The 19,706-nt window shown below is 48.2% G+C and overlaps 1 protein-coding gene across 5 annotated transcripts; it reads left to right on the top strand.

Moving 5' to 3' along the window:
* Positions 1-417: 417 nt before the first annotated feature.
* On the top strand, positions 418-18,629 carry THNSL2 (threonine synthase like 2). Of its 5 annotated transcripts, none has more exons than XM_044772804.2 (9): positions 418-524; positions 4,172-4,406; positions 5,681-5,875; positions 6,285-6,437; positions 9,285-9,515; positions 13,071-13,219; positions 13,326-13,451; positions 15,560-15,711; positions 16,112-18,629. In XM_044772804.2, exons 2-9 carry the CDS (start codon positions 4,184-4,186, stop codon positions 16,335-16,337), a joined length of 1,455 nt encoding a protein of 484 aa, XP_044628739.1. In that variant the 5' UTR covers positions 418-524; positions 4,172-4,183; the 3' UTR covers positions 16,338-18,629. The 5 variants fall into 5 exon arrangements, with proteins under 5 accessions (XP_044628739.1, XP_070367887.1, XP_044628740.1 ...); XM_044772805.2 differs by having other exon boundaries at positions 452-524; positions 907-4,406; XM_070511785.1 differs by lacking the exon at positions 418-524 and adding an exon at positions 541-1,738.
* The last annotated feature ends 1,077 nt before the right edge of the window (positions 18,630-19,706 follow it).

Genomic DNA, 19,706 nt, shown 5'->3' with positions numbered 1-19,706 from the left:
GACGTTAGAATAGATCCATGCTTAATAAAAAGTGTTCTTCTAGAAAGAATTTTTGAGCTAAAACGATGTCATGTATCCCGTGTATTCTGAACTCCTAATGTACTAGCCCCAGTTTGAGAGACAAGGAGTCTGTCCAGTGTCTGATTTTGCAGACGAGAAGCAAGAAGCCCCAAGCAGATAAGGGCCTTTCTTTTTCCACCTTGCTCTCAGTTTTCTACTCTGAAAAATAGGGTTATATGATATTTCCAGGGCTGCAATGAAGATTAAGAGACTGTGAATAAAGCACTTAGCAAAGTGCCTTAAAAACAGGCCGTGTGAGGAATAAATGGTCTCTCCCTCCTTATTCCCTTTCGCCCCCTCCTCCCCCTCTTCCGATGCCGCTCCTTCCGCCCTTGGCCTCCTCGCCCCGGGGCCCTTCTCATTCTCCCCCCGGAAGCCAGCGCCCCGCCCGCCGAGCCCAGCGCGCAGGTCCGGAGCCGGGGAGCCCCGCTGCGCGCCCAGCCGCCGCCGGCGCCCCGGACCCGGTAACCCCACCAGGCCCCGGCCCAGGCAGACCCCCGACCCTCGGGCCCAGGCCAGCCGATTCCGGGACGGGGGCTGGGGTTCCGCTGCTCGCTCGCCGCGGTGACCGCCCCACGCGTGCGGGGGCCCCGGCGACCGAGACTTCCCGCGCGCTTCGGCCCCGGGTCCCTTCCCTGGGTCCCCTCCTGGCGATCGCGGCACCCTCCCCAGGGTAATCGGTAGCGCTATGTCTGAGCTCTTGAACTTCTCGCGGTTGCGCTCGACCCTGGCTTCAACGTGGTCGTGTCGGCCTCCTTGCCCCCTTTCTGCAACCTCTAGTTCGGGCGCTCAGACTTGGAGGACCCGGGAGGGTTGCGGTTGCCGATGTTTCGTACCCTTCTGCAGGGTTTTCCCTGGAACTGAGAAGTCCGCGGTTCTCAGAGGCTGGGAGTGGAGCCTTACCCTGCAGACCTCATCAAAACCTTCTTGGCCCAGGGTCTGCCTAGCGGAGGACTGGTGCCCAGTGACCGTAGAGAGGCAGGCGCCTGCTTCGGGCCTGCAGGGACCTCCACCCAGAGGGGCGCAGTCTGCGATCAACGATCGGCGGCGGGGCTTTGGCCGCTTGGGGTCCAAGTCCCCGCCCTCCCCCCACGCCAAATCTCTTCACCTCTCTGAGCCACACGGAGGAGCCCTTCCTGAAAGTTTTCCCGACCTTAGGGCCGGCTCCTCTTTCCCTTGTCATTCATCCAGGTTATCGGTCAGAGTTTTTCTGACATGTCTCCACTCTGAAATAGTCCAGAGGAGTCACAAGGGCAAATTATTAAATCTTGGGCGCCAGAGATCACTCCGTCCGGTTCCCGTCGGATGCTTGGAGCGCCCATACAACAGTCCAACAAAAGTGCTTGATTTTCTTCCTCGACCTCGCCACCTTCTGTGGTGGCTACTTCTGCTTCTAGACTGCTCTATTTGGTTTACCTTACACTGAACCTAGTGATAGTTATTCTCTGTAGCTCTGCCCTATCGGCCTGAGAATGCCGCCCAATGGGGTCATTGGACAGAACACGGGCCGTCCTTCCCCTGTGAAGCCAGCTGGGGGCTGCTTAGTGTGCTGTAATGATTAGTGCGGCCTTACACTGAATTGTGCAGAACCCGGTGTCAGGCCCTCGCCTTTGTTCCTGGGCCGGTTTGTGCCCGTCCTCCTCAAAGTGGGGAACCCGCAAGAGAGCCCAGTGCCCAGGTGTGTTGTGGTCCCCGGCACCCAGGGAAGCGCATTCTGCAGATGTTTTCTTTCACAGTCCCTTATAGCCCTGCCTGCCCCGCCCCTGCCCTCATGGCTTGGCAACTTTGGCAGGCCAGTTGTCTCCTTTCCTGTGGTCTGGTCCCCAGAAGTGGCCCGGCAGGATCTCCATCTTGTTACTTTAGGGTCTTAGGCAGTTTGCACTGCGTCTAACCCTTGCCACAGAGTTTCAGAAATTCCTCCTCTTATTGAAGGCACTGCTGGCCCCTGGCCCCCTACCCCTGTTGTGTTCTGTGAAACACTGGGCCTGCTTCCTGCTGCAGTTGGCTTTTTTTTTTTTTTGCTGGGAAAGATTTGCCCTGAACTAACATCTGTTGCTGATCCTTCTCCTTTTTTCCCCTCCTCAAAGCACCAGTACGTAGTTGAATATTCTAGGTGTAAGTCCTTCTAGTTCTTCTGTGTGAGCCACCACCACAGCATGGCTACTGGCAGATGAGTGGTGTGTTTCCACGCCCAGGAACCAAACCCTGGCTGCTGAAGTCGTGGGAGTGCTGAACTCTAACCATTAGGCCCTCAGGGCTGGCTCTGCAGTTGGCTTTTGAAGTTACCCTGATTTAATTTCTTTGACAGACACCCCTATTCAGGCTGACCATATGTCCCAGGGTTGCCTGAGACAGGTCTGGCTTTACACATTGTCCCAGCATAATTATTAGTAGTATCCACTTTTGCTTTCAAAAGATTCATGACTTGGACAATCAAACTTGTCTCTGGTGTCAGCTTAGAAAAAAGAAGCAATTGTAAAACAAAAGGAGACTGTTTATTTAGGGTCTTAGAATTGCAGTTCTGGGAACACGGGTTCCAGCAGCAGCCAAAAAAGTGTCTCCTTGAGGAGTAAAAGTAAGTTTTTATTAGCAAAAAAAGAGAGCCCAGAACAGTTACCTCAGTTTTTTGTTGGGGAGGGAAAATTTGTTACAGTTTCTTGGCTTACTCAAGGATGTCTTGTTGCTGTCAGAAAAAGTATATTTTCGCACAGTCCTTCAGAAAGGCCTTTCTCAGCAATAACTCCCTTTTGGCAAGTCAGCAAGTTCAGCACAATTTCGTATTTTTAACAAGACGGAGTCCAGAGTACCAAATGGAGTCACTGTTGTCTCCTTGTTCCACACTGTCTCTAAGTTGGGTGCTCTTGTATTTGTAGGCGTGGGAGTGGCACACGGCAGCCCACGTAGCACTCGCAATGGGTTCAGAGGTGTTAGAGCCACAGCTTAGGAAACCAGAATTCCTCCAGGTCAAGGCTAGCTCATACGCTTTCTTATAGGGGAAAGCTTCCCCAAGAGGGCAGGGGTTCCCCTCTGGCCCTGACACAGAAACAAGTCCAAGCTGGTTCTGAGAGCTACGTCTAGTCAAATTTGTCCCAAGAGGTGCTTTAAAGTCGGAGCTCCCAGAATTCATAGCCATGATCCAGAGAAAGGTGTTCAGAGCTCAAGTCCAGCTCCTTGACATGGCACCTGGCTCCTAGGAACCTAATTGTTGTGGAACTGTGACCAAAGTTAGATTTAGGGTGCCCTGGACACCTCCCCCACCCCAGTCAGAGAGCTCTGTGTCCACACAGGGCCAATTAGCCGTGGCTGGACAGTATTAAGGGTAATATGTGTCAGCACTTGTAACTATTCTTCTAGGATTAGGCTGAAGGGAGGGCACTGGTTTTCAACTAGGATGACCAACTGTCCTAGTTTGCCTGGGACTGAGGAGTTACCTGGGACATGAGTCTTTCAGTTTTAAAACTAAGAAAGTCCCAGGCAAACTGGGATGAGTTGACCCCCCATTCTTAACCCTGGCTGCACATTAGACTCGCGTGAGGAGCCTCTTGTTTAGAGATTCTAATTTAATTGACCCACGTAGGGTCCCAGGTAGGAGTATTTTTTTAAAGCTCCCAAGTTGATTCCAACAAACGATCAGAATTGGGAACCACGAGATTATAGGCAATGTTGCTAAACACTGAAGGTGGTTATTTTTTGAGCAGAAGTGGACTCAAACCTGTCCCAAAAGGGTGTATGACCAAGTATAGCAGTCATCTGCTTATCAAGAGGGATATCAAAATGGTGGTTGCCTGTTATTGCTATTTCCCCACCCAAGGCCTTCTTTCTCACCAGTGAGGACCAAGCTTTCTCCTTTCCTGGCTTGCTCTGGTAGACCCTGTCCCAAGGTAGTAGGTCAATGGAATTGCCTCATTTTGATTGAAGGGGGTCACGATTTACAGAGTCCCACGTGAAACTGGCACGAGACTTGAGGCAGGGCTCCAGGCTCCCAGTCTGGGACACTCACCCCAATGAGTGATGGTTCAAGAGCTAGCTGAGGGAGCTGTGTATACATCAGCTTTGCCTACGGGATGCTGGAGCTTGAGACCAGGTGCCTCTGGGACTGTCCCCTCTGCAGGCCCCCAGGATCATGTGGTACATCAGCACTCGGGGGATGACCCCACGGGTCGACTTTGAGGGGGCCCTCTTCTCTGGCTATGCACCCGACGGGGGCCTCTTCATGCCTGAGGAGCTCCCACAGCTGTGCAGAGAGACCCTGCGTCAGTGGAGTGTGCTCTCCTACCCTAGCCTGGTGAAGGAGCTGTGCGCCCTCTTCATTTGCCCTGAGCTCATTCCAAGAGATGACTTAAATGGTGAGCACCCTCCCCCTCCCACCCCTGCTAGCCTAGCCCCTCCCCTCCCCCTCCCCCTCCCACCCCTGCCAGCCTAGCCCGCCACGGAGTTGCAAATTCATTACCCAATCCCTAGGAGATCTTTAGTCACATTTCCCAAACTTTGGGTTTTTTTCCCAGGCTCTGGAATTCCAGAATCAGAAATATCCCCAAAGAGTTCATCTATTCCAGCTCCCACCTCCAGCGAAATGAATACCGAAATGATCTGCAGAAAGTTTTTTTCCTTTAGTTTATTTTTAATACACCTTTTCAAGCCTCCAGCTTGAATGTTGGGATTTTTCTTCCTGCATATTAAGCTCCCAGACCGTCAGTTTGCTGTTTTATTTCCTCGAATGGTGATTCCAGCAGGAACTTTGAGAGTGTCCTGGACTAGCTTGTTTCACACTGTAATGTGCCTGTGGATTGGGGGGATCTCGTTAAAATGCAAATTCTGATTCAATAGGTCTGGAGTGGGCCTGAGAATTCTGCATTCCTATCAAGTGTCCAGATGATGCTAGTCCTGGTGGTCCCTGGGCCAAATATATGATATAATCCATAATGTAATGGTGAGAGTTTGGGGCTGGGAAGGAGAAGACGACCACTCAAAATGTGGTCCAATGACCAGCACTGATGGCATTACCTAGGTGCTTATTAGAATTCTCAGACTCCTTCAGACCTACTGAACCAGAATCTGCATTTTAAGGTCCCAGGTGACTGGTTTGCCAATTAAAGTTTGCAAAGCGCTGCTCTAGACTGTCCTGTCGTGGGTAGGATTGTGTGTAAACCATCCCAAGGTTCTGGGAGCACAGATGTGAGACTGAGTAATGCAAAAACAAACAAACCAAAAACAGCATCGTATCTTTAGGAAGGAAAATTAGAAGAGATGAGACATTGATTTGTTTGTCACATGACTTTAACTGAACCTCCATTGGAATTCATGCTCACAAGAAATCTAATGATGAAGAAGTTTATAAAGTGAAAAATGAAAGTCTTACAGTACCAGTTCTGCTCTCTGGGGGAATCACTGTGAGGACTCTGAATAGTTTGGTCTTTCCATGAGTTTTCATGTCTTTCCAGAGTTTTTTCTAGGAATATACAATTACATTCATACACAGTATCATTTAGGATAAAAATTTTTGGCCTTTTATCTGGTAGCTGGAGATAGAGAGGTCAAATTCAAAAGTGTAACGAGACTGAGAGAGAACTTTAGGGAAATATAATGCCTTTTACCTGCTGTCCAACCCCTCCCCTCGCAGATCTGATTGACCGAGCCTTCAGCAGATTCCGCCACAGGGAGGTGGTCCATCTGTCCAGGTTGAAGAACGGGCTGAACGTGTTGGAGCTGTGGCATGGGGTCACGTATGCGTTTAAGGACCTGTCCCTGAGCTGCACAGCACAGTTCCTGCAGTACTTCCTGGAGAAGAGGAAGAAGCATGTCACCGTGGTTGTGGGTGTGTGTTGTGGGCGTGAGCGCTGGAGCCCCTAGTGTCCTGGTAACTACCTACAGGATGCTGTCTGTCAGGGATTGTGTTACCGGTTCTTCTAGAAATGGATTCTTAACCTTTTCTTGTGCCATGAACCCCTTTGACAGTCTGGTGGAAGCCATGGAACCTTCTCAGAATAATATTTTTAAATATATAAAATACGTAGGAGTATGTGGTACCAAGTTCATAGATGCTCTGAGTTCTATCCACCGGTCTCTTGGAGGTTCATGGACCCCAGATTAAGTACTAGGTTCCTACCTTCTAAGTATCTGAAAGCAGATATTGCCTCATTTGGCAACAATGCTTGAGGGACCATTTCTTTCCTTTTCCATCTCCCTTGTTCTAAAGGGACGAGTTCTTCTTTCTTCCCATTCAGGAACATCTGGGGACACAGGGAGTGCTGCCATTGAGAGTGTTCAAGGGGCAAAGAACGTGGACATCATCGTTCTGCTGCCCAAGGGTCACTGCACGAAGATTCAGGAGCTCCAGATGACAACAGTGCTGAAGGAGAATGTCCATGTGTTTGGAGGTGAGTTCTGGCACAGCGGCTCCAGGGACAACATGGCCCTGCCTTGGGTGGGTCTGTTTTGGGAGATGGCTTGCAACAAAACAGGTCAATTGACTAGCTGACCATCCTTCCTCCTCCCCTTTCTCTCTCCCTCCCTTCCTTCATCAGTCCTGTTTTGAGGTTGGTATATGCCTTGGTTTAGCTCTGGGCAGGCTCTTGGCTACATAGTCTTGTAAACTATTGGAGATGACAGGTGCGCAAACCAATACTGACAGTACAACCTAGGAAGTGCAGGTTTAAAACTATACCCCAAAGAATGCCACCTCCATGCAGGTTCCACCTGCTGGGGCCGTGTATACAGGCAGCTATTTTGTCCCAGGGCAATGAGGTTTAGAGAGCACAAACATGCTAAATAATTATTTTAAGAGAACGTGTCGTTATTATTGACAGCTTGTGCCCTCCCTGACAACATAGTAAAGACTAAGCCATGCACTTGGTTAGCAGGTCTAAATATTTAAATTAGAAAGCTACTCAGTGGCACTCATTGCTGGTGACAGCCCTTCCTGAGCCACATCTCGAATTGTAGCCTTCCATGCTTAGGGAAAAGCAAAAAACCATCTCCTTTAATGTCAGGCCATCTCTTCCGAATGGATTTCATCATTATGGAAATCAAGAGTGGAGAAAGACAGGAGTTTGAGTGGAAGCAGACATTTTTATTTCCCCCTTTCATACTCTGTAAGACTCCAGGTAGCCCCAAGGTAGGGGTCTTGGTGAGGTTTTTGTATGCTGTAGCCCTGGGTGAGCTGTCCAGGAGGCCTGGCTTGATTTGGTCACTCATCTGGCAGGATAGCAAATGTGGGAGCAGAAGACATTTGTTCTACAACTGGCCTGGCCTCCTGGTATAATCCTATAGCAGATGTTTTTATATAACACCACTTTTGTCAGGGAGCAAAAGCACAGTGAAAACAAACCTTAGCCATGGGAGTAGCATGAATATCCTTTGTCCATTTGTTCAAGAGTGAGCAACAAGCCCCCCGTGCTCTTTTCTTTAGCGAGCACATACATATTCCAGTGAAAAAGTCATGGTTTAGCTAATGCAGGTGTCAGCAAAATCTTACACACTGGTCTTGGTAATTGCCCATGTTTGGCTGCATTTTTCTGCAGTCGTTGCAAGATTTTACGCACAAGATTCAGGCTCCTGAGGGTCTCTTTTATACCCCAAGCAGCAAAATTGCTAGTTATGGATCTAGGACCATGTTTTCCTAGAATCAAAGCAGAGAATAGTTTTTTGTACCTCTGTCTTGCTGCCTACTCCCTTCTCCCTTCATACACGGATATAGTAAGGCTTTGACCTAAGGGCATGCATGGAAGCTCCATTCCTGACCGTGGGTTGGATAATGGTGCCCAGTTGCAAAATAGTGGCATAAAAGTGGGTGAGATGTGTGCAGTTTGTCAGAAATGTGTTATTGCTGGAGCTGAAGGGGTGTTTCTGTTTGCATGTGTTCTAAGCTTCAAGAAGATAAAGCAGCAGACTTTAAAGAAATTAGTTATTGTTTCTTAGCATCACTGTTCAAGTTCTTCCTTTGCTTTCTAGAATCTTCTGATTTGGTTTCAAGGAGGCTGTGTATTAGTTCAGGAGCTAACAGTGAATATGTGTTGTTCCTTAGACTGGTGAGCTCAGAGAGTAGGGATGGGCACTGTTTTATAAAGTCATTAATTTCCATGTACATTGTGTACTTGGTTCTTCTTAAGCACGGAATAATCTGCACATGTTAATTATATATTATTTGGGATGTTTTTGGGTGCAAGTAATAGAAAATCCACCTCAGACCAGCTTGTACAAGAATGTTTTCCAGCTTATACAACTGAAAGTCCAGAGGTGGGGTGAGCTCCCCATTGGTTGACTCAACAGGGTCTTCAGGGACCCAGGTTCTTTGCATTCTCTGCTCCACCTTCCCCAATCCGAAGGCTCATTCCTCTGTGGCATATGATAGTTACTGGAGGTAACCAAGTTTCTCTCTTCCTGTGATTCTCCCTTAAAAGCAGTGACTCTTTTCCTGGAACCCCAGCAAACATCCCCATGTGTGTGGATCTAGAGTCAATCCCCGGTGTTACTGCTGCCACACGGTAGTGCAGGGTGGAATGGATAACAACCTTAGTGCCTACTCTGGCACTTCCCCCAGTGAATCTTATCCCCTCTCCTCCAAGTTTGGATTCAGTGGAGAAATAGACCCAGGTTTCAGATAGATCAATAGTGGCTTGATTGCTGCTTGAGCTGGATTGGAGAATGCAATGTGGACCAGTAGCCAGTTCATCCATAAATTTACCCAGCACTTCATCCAGCTCAGGGAGGAGAAGTCCTGCCCACACCCATGGAGGAGCAGAGAGCAGAACACCCACCGTTGTGGCCTAAATGAGGGAAGAAGGGCAGAGCACAGGGCAACAGTGACTCTTTCCTCCCTAACCGCTAATAGAGGATCGTGGAGTAAAGGATCAGCCTCTCACCATGTCACAATCAGATAAACCATTCCTCCTTCTTCCCATAGAGTGGAGGAGGTAGGCATGGAGTACAAAAAGGAATTCTTTTCCCAATATCCCAGAAGGTTGACACTTTATATCTTACTTTATATAATGGTAGAAACATTGGAAATATGACCATGAGAATATGAGACATGGTTTCTATCTTTGAAGAGCTTAATTGTGAGTCTAGGAAGCCAGGCCAAGTCACGTGAGAGTGAAGAAACCAAAGCTGAGCGAGGGTCCCAGCAGGATGGGCTCAGCCTGCAAGGGCCTTGTTGCAGGCGAGTGCTGACCACCTGGGGGTTCTTTGTGCTCCTGATAGCTGCCCTCTCCCCTTTCCCCTGACAGTGGAGGGAAACAGCGATGAGCTTGATGAGCCCATCAAGGCCGTGTTTGCTGACGTGGCTTTTGTCAGGAAGCACAATCTGATGAGTCTGAATTCAATCAACTGGTCTCGGGTCCTCGTGCAAATGGCCCACCACTTCTTCGCTTACTTCCGGTGTGTGCCATCCTTAGACGCACACCCCCTGCCCCCCGTGGAGGTGGTTGTGCCAACGGGGGCCGCTGGGAACCTTGCAGGTAAGGAGACCTTGGGTGGAAATGGGCTTTCCAACCTGTGGCTGCAGTCCCTCCAGCTGCCCTTTGGCTGCGACTCTGAGAAGAAAGATTGAGTCCGAATTCTGAAGGTGATGGGAAACTACACAGAAGAAGTTCCCAGGAAGCTCCCCACTGACGCCCCGTGGGGACATCCAGGCCTCTTGCTGCAGGGGGAGAACGATGGGTTAACCATGATGTGCTCCGCCCGCCTGACCTGACGCTCACTCTGCAGAGTGTGGAGAGATGAGGTCAAGGTTCCGCGCTGTGCCTGGCTGGCAGTGCCCCCTTCTAGAAATACGGACTTTACTCCCATCCTTGCCAGTGCCTGCTGTGAGGACAAGTGGCTCGTCTGGCACAGTGTGTTCCCACTCCTAGACGCACCACCCTGAGACTGTGTGAGGCGGCAAGAGCTCTGGGGTTCTGGCCCCAGTTCTGTCCTTTCCTCACTAAGTGGCTGTGGGGCGGACCCTGACACTCAACTCCTTAGCTATAAAAGGGAGATTGGACCACTTATCATCTCTCTCAGGACTGCTATGAGGCACAAATAAGATTCTTTATGTCTGTATGTGACCTTTGTAAGGGTAAAGTGCTGTATTGCCACATGGCAGTAAAATCGTTATCTGCGATAGTAATTAACATTTATCGAGCACTCATTTGTCAACCATCGGGCACTGCTCCAAGTGCTTTTCATGTCTTTAACTCATTTAGTCCTCACATATGCCTATGAGGAGGATGGTACTATTATTTCCACTTTATAATGAGGAAACTGAGGCACAGAGAAGTTATTCGGCTTGTCTCTGGTTGTACACCGGTCAATAGCGGAGCCAGAATTACAGCTCAGGCAGGCTGCTCCAGAGCCTGCGTCCTCGCCAGCTTGCTAGGCTGCCTCCTCATGGGAATTACCGTTTCTGATGGTTCTGTCAGTGGCATTGCTTCTCCTGGGCACCAAGATGGCTTAGGTGACACCAGGAAAGCATTGTAGTGGTCAGGAGTCTTCCTGACTTCTCCCACTAAAACAGGGATAGAAAGAAAGGTGAGCTGGTAGTTAGGCAAGGATGACTCAGCCTTCTCACCACCTGTGGGATGAAGCCCACCACACTCCCCACTTGCATCACCCTCCAGTGAATGACGCCACCTGGAGCCTGTATGTGTCCCAGTGCCAACCACAGTGCCTGGCACAAAATAGACATTTGCAGAGAGTCCTCCTATCTGTCCCTGCTCCGTCAAGAACTAGCTTTTGGGGCCAGCCCCGCAGCTGCATGGTTAAGTTCATGTGCTCTGCTTTGGCGGCCTGGGGTTTGCCGGTTTGGATCCTGGGTGCAGACCTACACACTGCTCATCAAGCCATGCTGTGCTGGCATCCCACAAAGAAGAACTAGAATGACCTGCAACTAGGATATGCAATTATGTACTGTGGCTTTGGGGAGAAAAGAAAAAAGAAAAGAGGAAGATTGGCAACAGATGTTAGCTCAGGGCCAATCTTCCTCACCAAAAAAATAAATAAATAATGAAAATTAAAGAACTAGCTGTTGACCTTAATCCCATGGACCCTCCTGAGCCTCCACTCCTCCTCTGTCATATGACGATATCATGATGTTTACAAAAGGGTCAAGTAAAGTAAGAATGTGAAAGTGCTTTGCAAGATCAAGAGCAATATTAGGGTGGTCTGGTTATCCTTAACTCCCCTTGACTACTCACCAGAGAGAAACCATTCATAGAAGGTACAACCGTCCTAAACTACATTTCCTTTTTGGGCTCTCCATCTCTCAAGGGGAGGAATTTCCTGTTTGTTCCATGCAAACAGAAACTGCTGTTAGGGTGGACCAATGGTGCCGCCCTGTCCTCCCTTGGTGCCTCTCCTGGAGATGCAGTCTGAAGGCGCTGGTTCTAGGAGACTGAGTCAGGGGACAAGAGCATGTGCTCTGGACTTAGACAGACCGAGCGTGAATCCTTACTTTGCCACATAGCTGGACTTGGATGGGTCATTTCAGCTTCCCAGAACCTCCGTTTTCTCATCTGCAAATGGTAGCGAGCATGTGACAGTGGGTGACAGTGGGTGGCATAGAGGACAGTATCGGAGGATGGTGACATTCTCCTCCTCTTTCTTTCTTCTTTGTTTTGGTGACAGCTTTATTGGTATATGATTCACACACCATACTATTCACCTGTTTAAGTATACAATTCAATATTTTTCAGTATATTCACAGATTTGTGCAACCATCACCAGAATAAATGTGAGAATATTTTCATCACCCTACAAGGAAATCCGGTTCTCATCACTCCCCATTTCCCATCATCCTCCCACCAGCTCTAGACAACCACTGATCTACTACTTTGTCTCTATAAATTTGCCTATTCTGGACATTTCATATAAATGGAATCATGCAATATGTGGCCCCTGTGTCTAGCTTTTTCACATAGTATAATGTTTTCAAGGTTCATCGTGTTCTAGCATGTATCAGTATTCATTCCTGTGTATGGTTGAATAATATTCCATTGTTGGTGTATACCACCTTTGTTTATCTATTCATCAGTTAATGGACATTTGGATTGTTGCAATTTTTTAGGTATTATGAATAATGCTGCTATGAACATATGTGTGTAAGTTTTTGTGTGGACCTGTTTTCATTTTTCTTGAGTACGTATACCTAGGAATGGAATTTCTGGGTTATACGGTAACTCTATGCTTAACTTTTTGAGTAACTACCAGACTGTTTTCCAAAATGGCCACACCATTTTACATTCCCATCAGAAATGTGTGAGTGTTCCAATTTCTCCAAATCCTCACCAACACTTGTTATTATCTGGCTTTTTGATTCTAGCCATCCTAGTGGGTATGAAGTGGTGTGTCATTGTGATTTTCGTTTGTATTTTCCTGATGACTAATGCTATTGAGTATCTTTTATGAGCTCATTGGCCATTTGCATATCGTCTTTGGAGAAATGTTTAAGTCCTTTGCCCATTTTTTAATTGAGTTATTTGTATTTTTATTGTTGAGTTGTAAGAGTTCTTTATATATTCTGGATGCAGGTGCCTTATCAGCTATATGATTTACAAATTCTTTTTCCCATTCTGTGGCTTGCCTTTTCATTTTCCTTTTTTTTTTTAAGCTTTGCTTTCTTTGGTGAGGAAGATTGGCCCTGAGCTAACATATGTTGCCAGTCTTCCTCTTTTTTTTTTTTCTCCCCAAAGTCCCGGTACATAGCTGTATATCCTAATTGTAGGTCATTCTAGTTCTTCTATGTGGGATGCTGCCACAGCATAGTTTGATGAGCAGTGTGTGGGTCTGTGCCCAGGATCCAAACTGGTGAACCCGGGGCTGCTGAAGTGGAGCGTGCAAACTTGACCACTCAGCCACGGGGCTGGTCCCCTTGCCTTTTCATTTTCTTGATAGTGTCCTTTGAAGTACAAAAGCTTCAAAAAGCACAAAAGTTTCTTAATTTTGATGAAGTCCAGTTTGTCTAGTTTTTCTTCTGTTGCTTGTGCTTTTGGTGCCATGTCTAAGAAACCATTGTTCTTCTCCTCTCTCGTCTTAAGCTGGGTGCATTGCTCAGAAGATGGGCCTGCCCATCCGCCTGGTTGTGGCAGTGAACCGCAATGACATCATCCACAGGACCGTCCAGCGAGGAGACTTCTCTCTGTCCAAGGCTGTCAAAGCAACCTTGGCATCAGCTATGGACATTCAGGTGGGACCTGTCGGGAGGTGTGCACGTCTGGCCCACGTGTTGGTTGGGTGGGGACAGACAAGGGCTGAGGTCAGTGCGACTCCTGGGACCCTGCCTTTCTGCCCAGGTGCCCTACAACATGGAGAGGATCTTCTGGCTGCTCTCTGGCTCTGACAGCCAGGTGACAAGAGCCCTCATGGAGCAGTTTGAAAGGACCCAAAGTGTGAGTCTACCCAAGGACCTGCACAGCAAGGTGAGTCACCACCCACACACCATGGAGAAAGGAAAGGCTGCAGCCACAAGATCAGACATGGGGCTTGAAAAGCTGTTCGAGAGAAGAGGACACTTGCTTTCACTTTATATGGCTTCATTTATTGAATGAAGAGAGGCAGCAGAGAGTATTGGTTTAGAGTCATACAGGGCTCAACTCCAAGCCAGCTGTGTGACCTTGGATCAGTTTCTTAAACTCTGTGGCTCAATTTCCTCATCTGTAAAATGGGGATAATAAGAATGCCTACCTCATAGCATTGTTGAAGATTTAAGTCAAATAATACCCATGAAGTACTTTGTATACTACTGGAAAGATAGGGCTTGATATATTAAATATTATTTTTATTTATTGTTTTTCTTGATTTGATTTCCAGTGTTAGCAACAACTGGAAACCACCTTGCCCATCCAGAATGAGCAGAGACCATTGTCCTGTTAGCTTTTTTTAAAGGAGAAGGAGAAATTTTCTCTCTTCAGAGTGGTAGGAATCCAGATGGGAGGGATTGCTGTTAATTTTAATGCCACCTGGTGATGGTCACTTATTTTATGTGAAAAAAAAAAGATTTCGTATGTTGAAGTTGCCTTTAATTTTCTCTACCACATTCCCACCAAGTGGTCATCCAGACTGTGCGTATCTCCAGTAACCAGGACCTCACTACCTCACATCAGTTTTTAAGCATTACAGAGTTCTTCGTGTTGAGCTAGAGTCTGCTCCGTCTAGCTTGTGCACTGGCAAGCAGTCTGATTCCCGTATTTGAAGAGGATTTTCGCGTCCTCACTAAGCCTTCCTGGTTCTTTCAGTGATCCCTTACATGACATAGTTTTGAATGGTCAATGTCCATCTTAATGGGTTGTTCCCAGAACTGGCTATAGTTCTCTGGGCTTAGCTGCGCATGCAGATTGGAGTGGAATTTCTGTCTTCTGGAGTCCATGCTTCTTTTGATGCAACCTGTCTTAGTCAGTTTGGACTGCTATATCAAAGTACCATGGACTGGGTGGCTTATAAACAACACAAATTTATTTCTCACGGTTCTGGAGGCTGGCTGTCTGAGATCAGGGTGCCGGCGTGGCTGGGATAGGGGAGGGCCCTTTTTCAGGTTGCAGATGGCCACCTTCTCGTGTGCTCACAAGGTGGAAAGAGATTTAGCCAGCTCTCTGGCCTCTTCTTATAAAGACACTAATCCCATTCGTGAGGGCTCCACCCTCATGACCTAATTACCTCCCAAAGGCCCCACCTCCAAATACCATCACCTTGGGATTAGGATTTCAACATGTGATTTTGGAGGGGGACACAAACTTTCAGACCATAACACAGCCAAAGATCAACTTATTTGGTTAATGGTTTCTTTTGACATCCACATTCCTTCTCCTCATGTAAATGAGGTGCTCCATGAAGACAGATACCATATCCCCCTGGCCAGGAACTGTGCTAGGTGCTGGAGATCCAAAGATAAATAAAATAGATTCATTGTCCTCTGTGAACCCTAATGGGACAGGTAACTATATAAACAATGTACAACTGAGTCCCTGAAGGGTGTTTGGGTCATCCAAAGCACACAGTATTTTCACAGAATGATCAAATTAACCATCCACAGTGTATTTTCACAGAATGATCAAATCAGCCATCCACACCCAGGGGGCGCTGAGAAGGGTGTCTTCCTCTGTCTGAGGGTAGTGGGGAGTTTTCCTGGAGGAGGAGCTACACGAGCTGGGTGGGACCCGACAGGAGGTGTTCCCACAGGCAGGGGGAGCACCAACAACAAAGCGCCAGGATTGTTTGAATGCCCTTAACCTTCTGTGTTCCCTCAAGTTGTCGAACAGGACTATGCACTAATTTGCTCCTTCATTAGCTAAATCTAACTAAATTTATTGACCTGAAACTCAAACCTGTCCTTGCTCCAAGTTGAGTAAATCAGCTTAAACCTGGGAAACTTCAGATTTTTCTCTGAGCTGAATCTGAGCTATTGATCTAAACATTTCATTTGAGTCTCTGGTGTTTATGTGGCTATGTTATGTGGTGGGTTTTTTTATCACCTTTTTCCCACTTTCCCCCCCACTCCAATTCCCATGCTTCTGACACTGGGACCTGTCAGCTTTCAGAGGTGGTGACGTCTGAGTCGGTGTCGAATGAGACCATCACCCAGACCATGGGCCGCTGCTGGGAAGAGAACCAGTACTTGCTGTGCCCTCACTCGGCCGTGGCCGTGAGCTACCATTACCAGCAGACAGACAGGCAGCAGCCCAGGTATGGGCCAGGGGCGCCTGGGTCACTGGGGGACCCTCTGACTTTCAGGGACCTTCCTCCTCTCCAAGCAGAGGAGATGCAAATGTCTTTACTAAGCATGGTGGGTGTTGTGGCACTGTGCCCCAAGAACTGTGGTCCAAAAAGAGGGGGTGTGATAGATGTCCCAGGGAACCACTGCCAGAGGTGGTGGTAGAGATGGGCCTCCAACGGGGGGAGCAATTTGCCCAGCAGAGTCATTGTAGAGGTGAGTTCAAGGCACCGAACATCTGTCTCTCTCCTCCGTGCCCCACCCTTTCCCCACCTTCCCCGTCCCCTCCCCTCCCTCCTCCCCTTCTCCTTTCTGTACCTGTCCCTCTATTGTCTCCCGCCCTCTTGTTCCCACCTGCTCCACCCCCCACAGCCCTCCCCGGTGTTGTCTGGCCCCCGCCTCTGCAGCCAAGTTCCCCGAAGCTGTCCTGGCTGCCCGGCTGACCCCAGAGACTCCCTTGGAGATCCTAGCCCTGGAGCACAAGGAGACACGTTGCACCCCAATGCGGAGGGGTGACGACTGGACACTGATGCTTCGGGACACAATTGAGGACCTCAGCCGGCAGTGGAGGGATCACTGCCTGAATGCCTGGGAATAGCCAGGCTGCAGTTGGCTTCCTTTGGGCTTCTGAGGCCAGGGAGGTGTGCCCTCTGAGCTGCTCTGTATACCTTCTCCCCGTTAAGAGTCTTGAGTTAAGAGGGTAGGAGCTTCTCAGGGGGTCTGAGCCAGCTGGTTTCACTCTGCCCCGTGACTGCTCTGTGCTCCCGCGGTGGTGGTGTCCTCTGGTCGCTGGGGATGCCGGGTGGGGGGTGTGGATGATTGCTGGAGTGCGCCCCCACTGCCAGCTGGTGCAGGAGCATCACTGCTGCGTGTTAATGTTTCAGGGCCTGCAGACGAAGACCCTTGGGCACAGAGTCGACCTCGCCTCCAGGGTTTAGGACCCCAGACCCTAAACCTGTGCAGGTGGGGGCTGCTCACTCCATTAACACAGGCCTGGGGTTCATGGTCTCCGAGCCTTAGTTTATCCCCAAGCCAGATCCAGAGGTCTTGGCCTGCCTTGTCAGAACTTCCACCCTGTTAGAATATTGGGAATCCCTGGAATAAAAGTGCATGTTCAGTGTGATGGTGACTCTGCGTGGCCTGTAGGCAGAGAATGGTGGCTGCCCAGTGGTGATGGTGGTGTTGTGGTATGTGGTCCATCCACCAGCTGCTCCAGACTGGCCCAGTGTTGAGGGGGGCAGCAGACAGAGCAGGCAGTGGGGCAGGTGGCAGGGTGGTGGCGCACAGCATCGAGGGGTGGTAGGATCACCAGATCCAGCCCGTGTGGAAAGCACGCACCTTAAAGTATACACTTGAGTCGAGTTACCCTGTTGCTCACATATTGGGTTCACCTGCTTTATTAAACCAGGGCATATGTCATGCCAGCAAAAAGCAATGATCCCTCATCGACCACTAAATAAAGTCCAAGTGCCTCCATAATCACACTGCCCCAGAGAAATCAAATTGTTCTTTCCTCTGAAAGCATGACTCATGCTGTTCTCTCCCCGTGCCTTCAACCTTGCACTTGCCTCATGGAGAGCGTCCTTAGCTTTCTTAAAGTGTGCATTTCCTTCTACCCTGGTTTTTTTTTTTTTTTTTTGAGAAAGAGTGGCCCTGAGCTAGCATTTGTTGCCAATCTTCCTTTTTTTGCTTGAGGAAGGTTGTCGCTGAGCTAACATCTGTACCAATCTTCCTCTGTTTTGTATGTGGGATGCTGCCACAGCATGGCTTGATGAGTGGTGTGTCGGTTTGCACCCAGGATTCAAACCAGTGAACTCTGGCCTCCAAAGCGGAGCACGCAAACTTAACCACTACTCTACAGGGCGGCCCTTCCTTCTATCCTGTTTTTTGTTTAGCCACATTAGACATTATCTCCCCATCTCAAAGCTTCTTGACGATAAGAACCATTGTTTCACACAATGGGCTGAAACGTTTTGGATTTGCCCCTATTGATTAAAAATTTTTTAGTATGTTTTCCCAACATATGTATACTAAATTATGCATAAACTACACAGACCATAGGCTAAAATAGGAATGAAGGAATAATAATAAAACCTCTTTTCTCTACATACTCCAGTGGCTTGTCTTGTGGCCCATCTTTGGCAGTCCTGGCTGAGCACAGTGCCTGGTGTGTCCTGTAACCAGCCAGGAACCAGGGGTTCTGCTGTGATTATGTGTCTGCCCACACTGTGCAGTGCTTCTCAAAGAGTAGCTCTTGGGTTTCATCACAATGCACACTCCAGGCCCCTACCCCAGACCTTCAGAGGCCGCTCTCTGGGCGTGGGGTGGGCATCTGTATTTCTTGCAAATTCCCCAAGCAAGTCTTCTGCACACTCTAAGTTGGAAAACCCTGGCCAGAGACTTTAAGTTTGCAAATAATTTTCTGGCACAGTGAGTGTGATTTATTTTCACAGGGGCATGCTGTATTCCTCCTACTGATTTCATGACCCAGTCCTGCACTGTCCAATTCAGGAGCCACTAGCCATATGGGACTGTGGAGCACTTGAAATGTGAATAGTGTGACTAAGGAACCGAATTTTTGATTTAATTTAGTTTTAATTAATTTACATTTAAATTTCAAAACTATTATTGATTCAGTTAATGGAAAACTTTTAAAGTTGGAGAAATGCAGGTATGTGAATCTGCTTTTTCAGCTGTAAATTTTATGAAGTACAGATCAGTATTTCTGATGAAAATTTAGTGTTCTAACTGAGATATGCCACAACTGTAAAATACATATCGGATTTCAAAGACTTGGAATGAAAAAGACATAAAATATCTCATTAACAATTTTATGTTGATTACATGTTGAAAGGATAGTATTTTGATGTATTGGGTTAAATAAAATATATTTTCAAAATTAATTCCATCTGTTTCCTTTTCCTTTACAAGGACATTTACAGTTATATATGTGGCTCGCCTTGTGTTTCTCTGGACAGCAGCGATCTAGAGCTTAACCTTGGCTTTGTGGACACATGAACACACCGCACATAGCTGTGGTTTACTTGTATTACTGGGTTCAAATCCTGTGTGGATTGAGGGGGGCTTTAGACAAACATACTCACTCATGCCCTGGACACTGCGGGCCACTCTGGAAGGCAGGTGGGGCAGGCACAGCGTGGAGAGAGTTTGGGGCCACTAGAGGACGCTGCTGCTACCACTCTGAAGGCTGCCCTTGAAAGGGCCTGGTGGGCATCTGGCCTCTGGAGCCCCCTTCCCCTGCCCTGAGGTCTAAAGGAGCTGGTCGCCTGGGTTGATCTCAGCTTGCCATCCCCACGTCAGAACATGCCAGCCTCACATCTCCATGGTGGTCAGGGACTGAAGGGAGAGCCTGGAGGGCATCCTCTTACCGGAAAATTTGACATTGCAGCATGTCATGCAGTACAAAGAGAGGAGGGCAAGGATGCTGGACATGCAGGAGGAGAGAAAGAGCACCTCTAAGAGAATGACTATGACCCTTAGAGACCACAGCTCTTGACATCTTCTGAGACCCTTTCATATCCACAGTAGCATACAGGATGGAGCCCCCAGGGACCGTCTATCCATTTGGCACAATGGCTCGATGCTTCGGCTTCACAATACATTTAGAGGCCCATGAAAAGATTTTAATTTCTTTTAAAAGAAATTGAAAGAAATGAATATATTCTTCTTTATACCAACACGGTAGTACAGTAGAATTTTAAATATTTTTTTGTGGAGGAAGAGGCCATGAAAACCAAAATGTCCAGGGCTAACAAAAATCCTAATGTGGCCCTGAGTGCACCTACTGTGTGCCAGGTCATACTTTACAAAAATTAATGAATTTAGTCCCGACAGCAACCTGTGAGGTAGGCATTACTGTTGTCTGCATGTTAGAGATGAGGAAACTGAGGCCCCGAGAGCTGAGGGAACTTGTCAGGGAGCAGAGAGGCTGTGGCTCGCACCCAGG

This window comes from Equus asinus, chromosome 6 (genome assembly GCF_041296235.1).
Source record: "Equus asinus isolate D_3611 breed Donkey chromosome 6, EquAss-T2T_v2, whole genome shotgun sequence".
NCBI classification, from domain to species: Eukaryota; Metazoa; Chordata; class Mammalia; order Perissodactyla; family Equidae; genus Equus; species Equus asinus.
The sequence above is the reverse complement of the archived record's forward strand: the minus strand, read 5'-3'. Positions and strand labels throughout refer to the sequence as shown.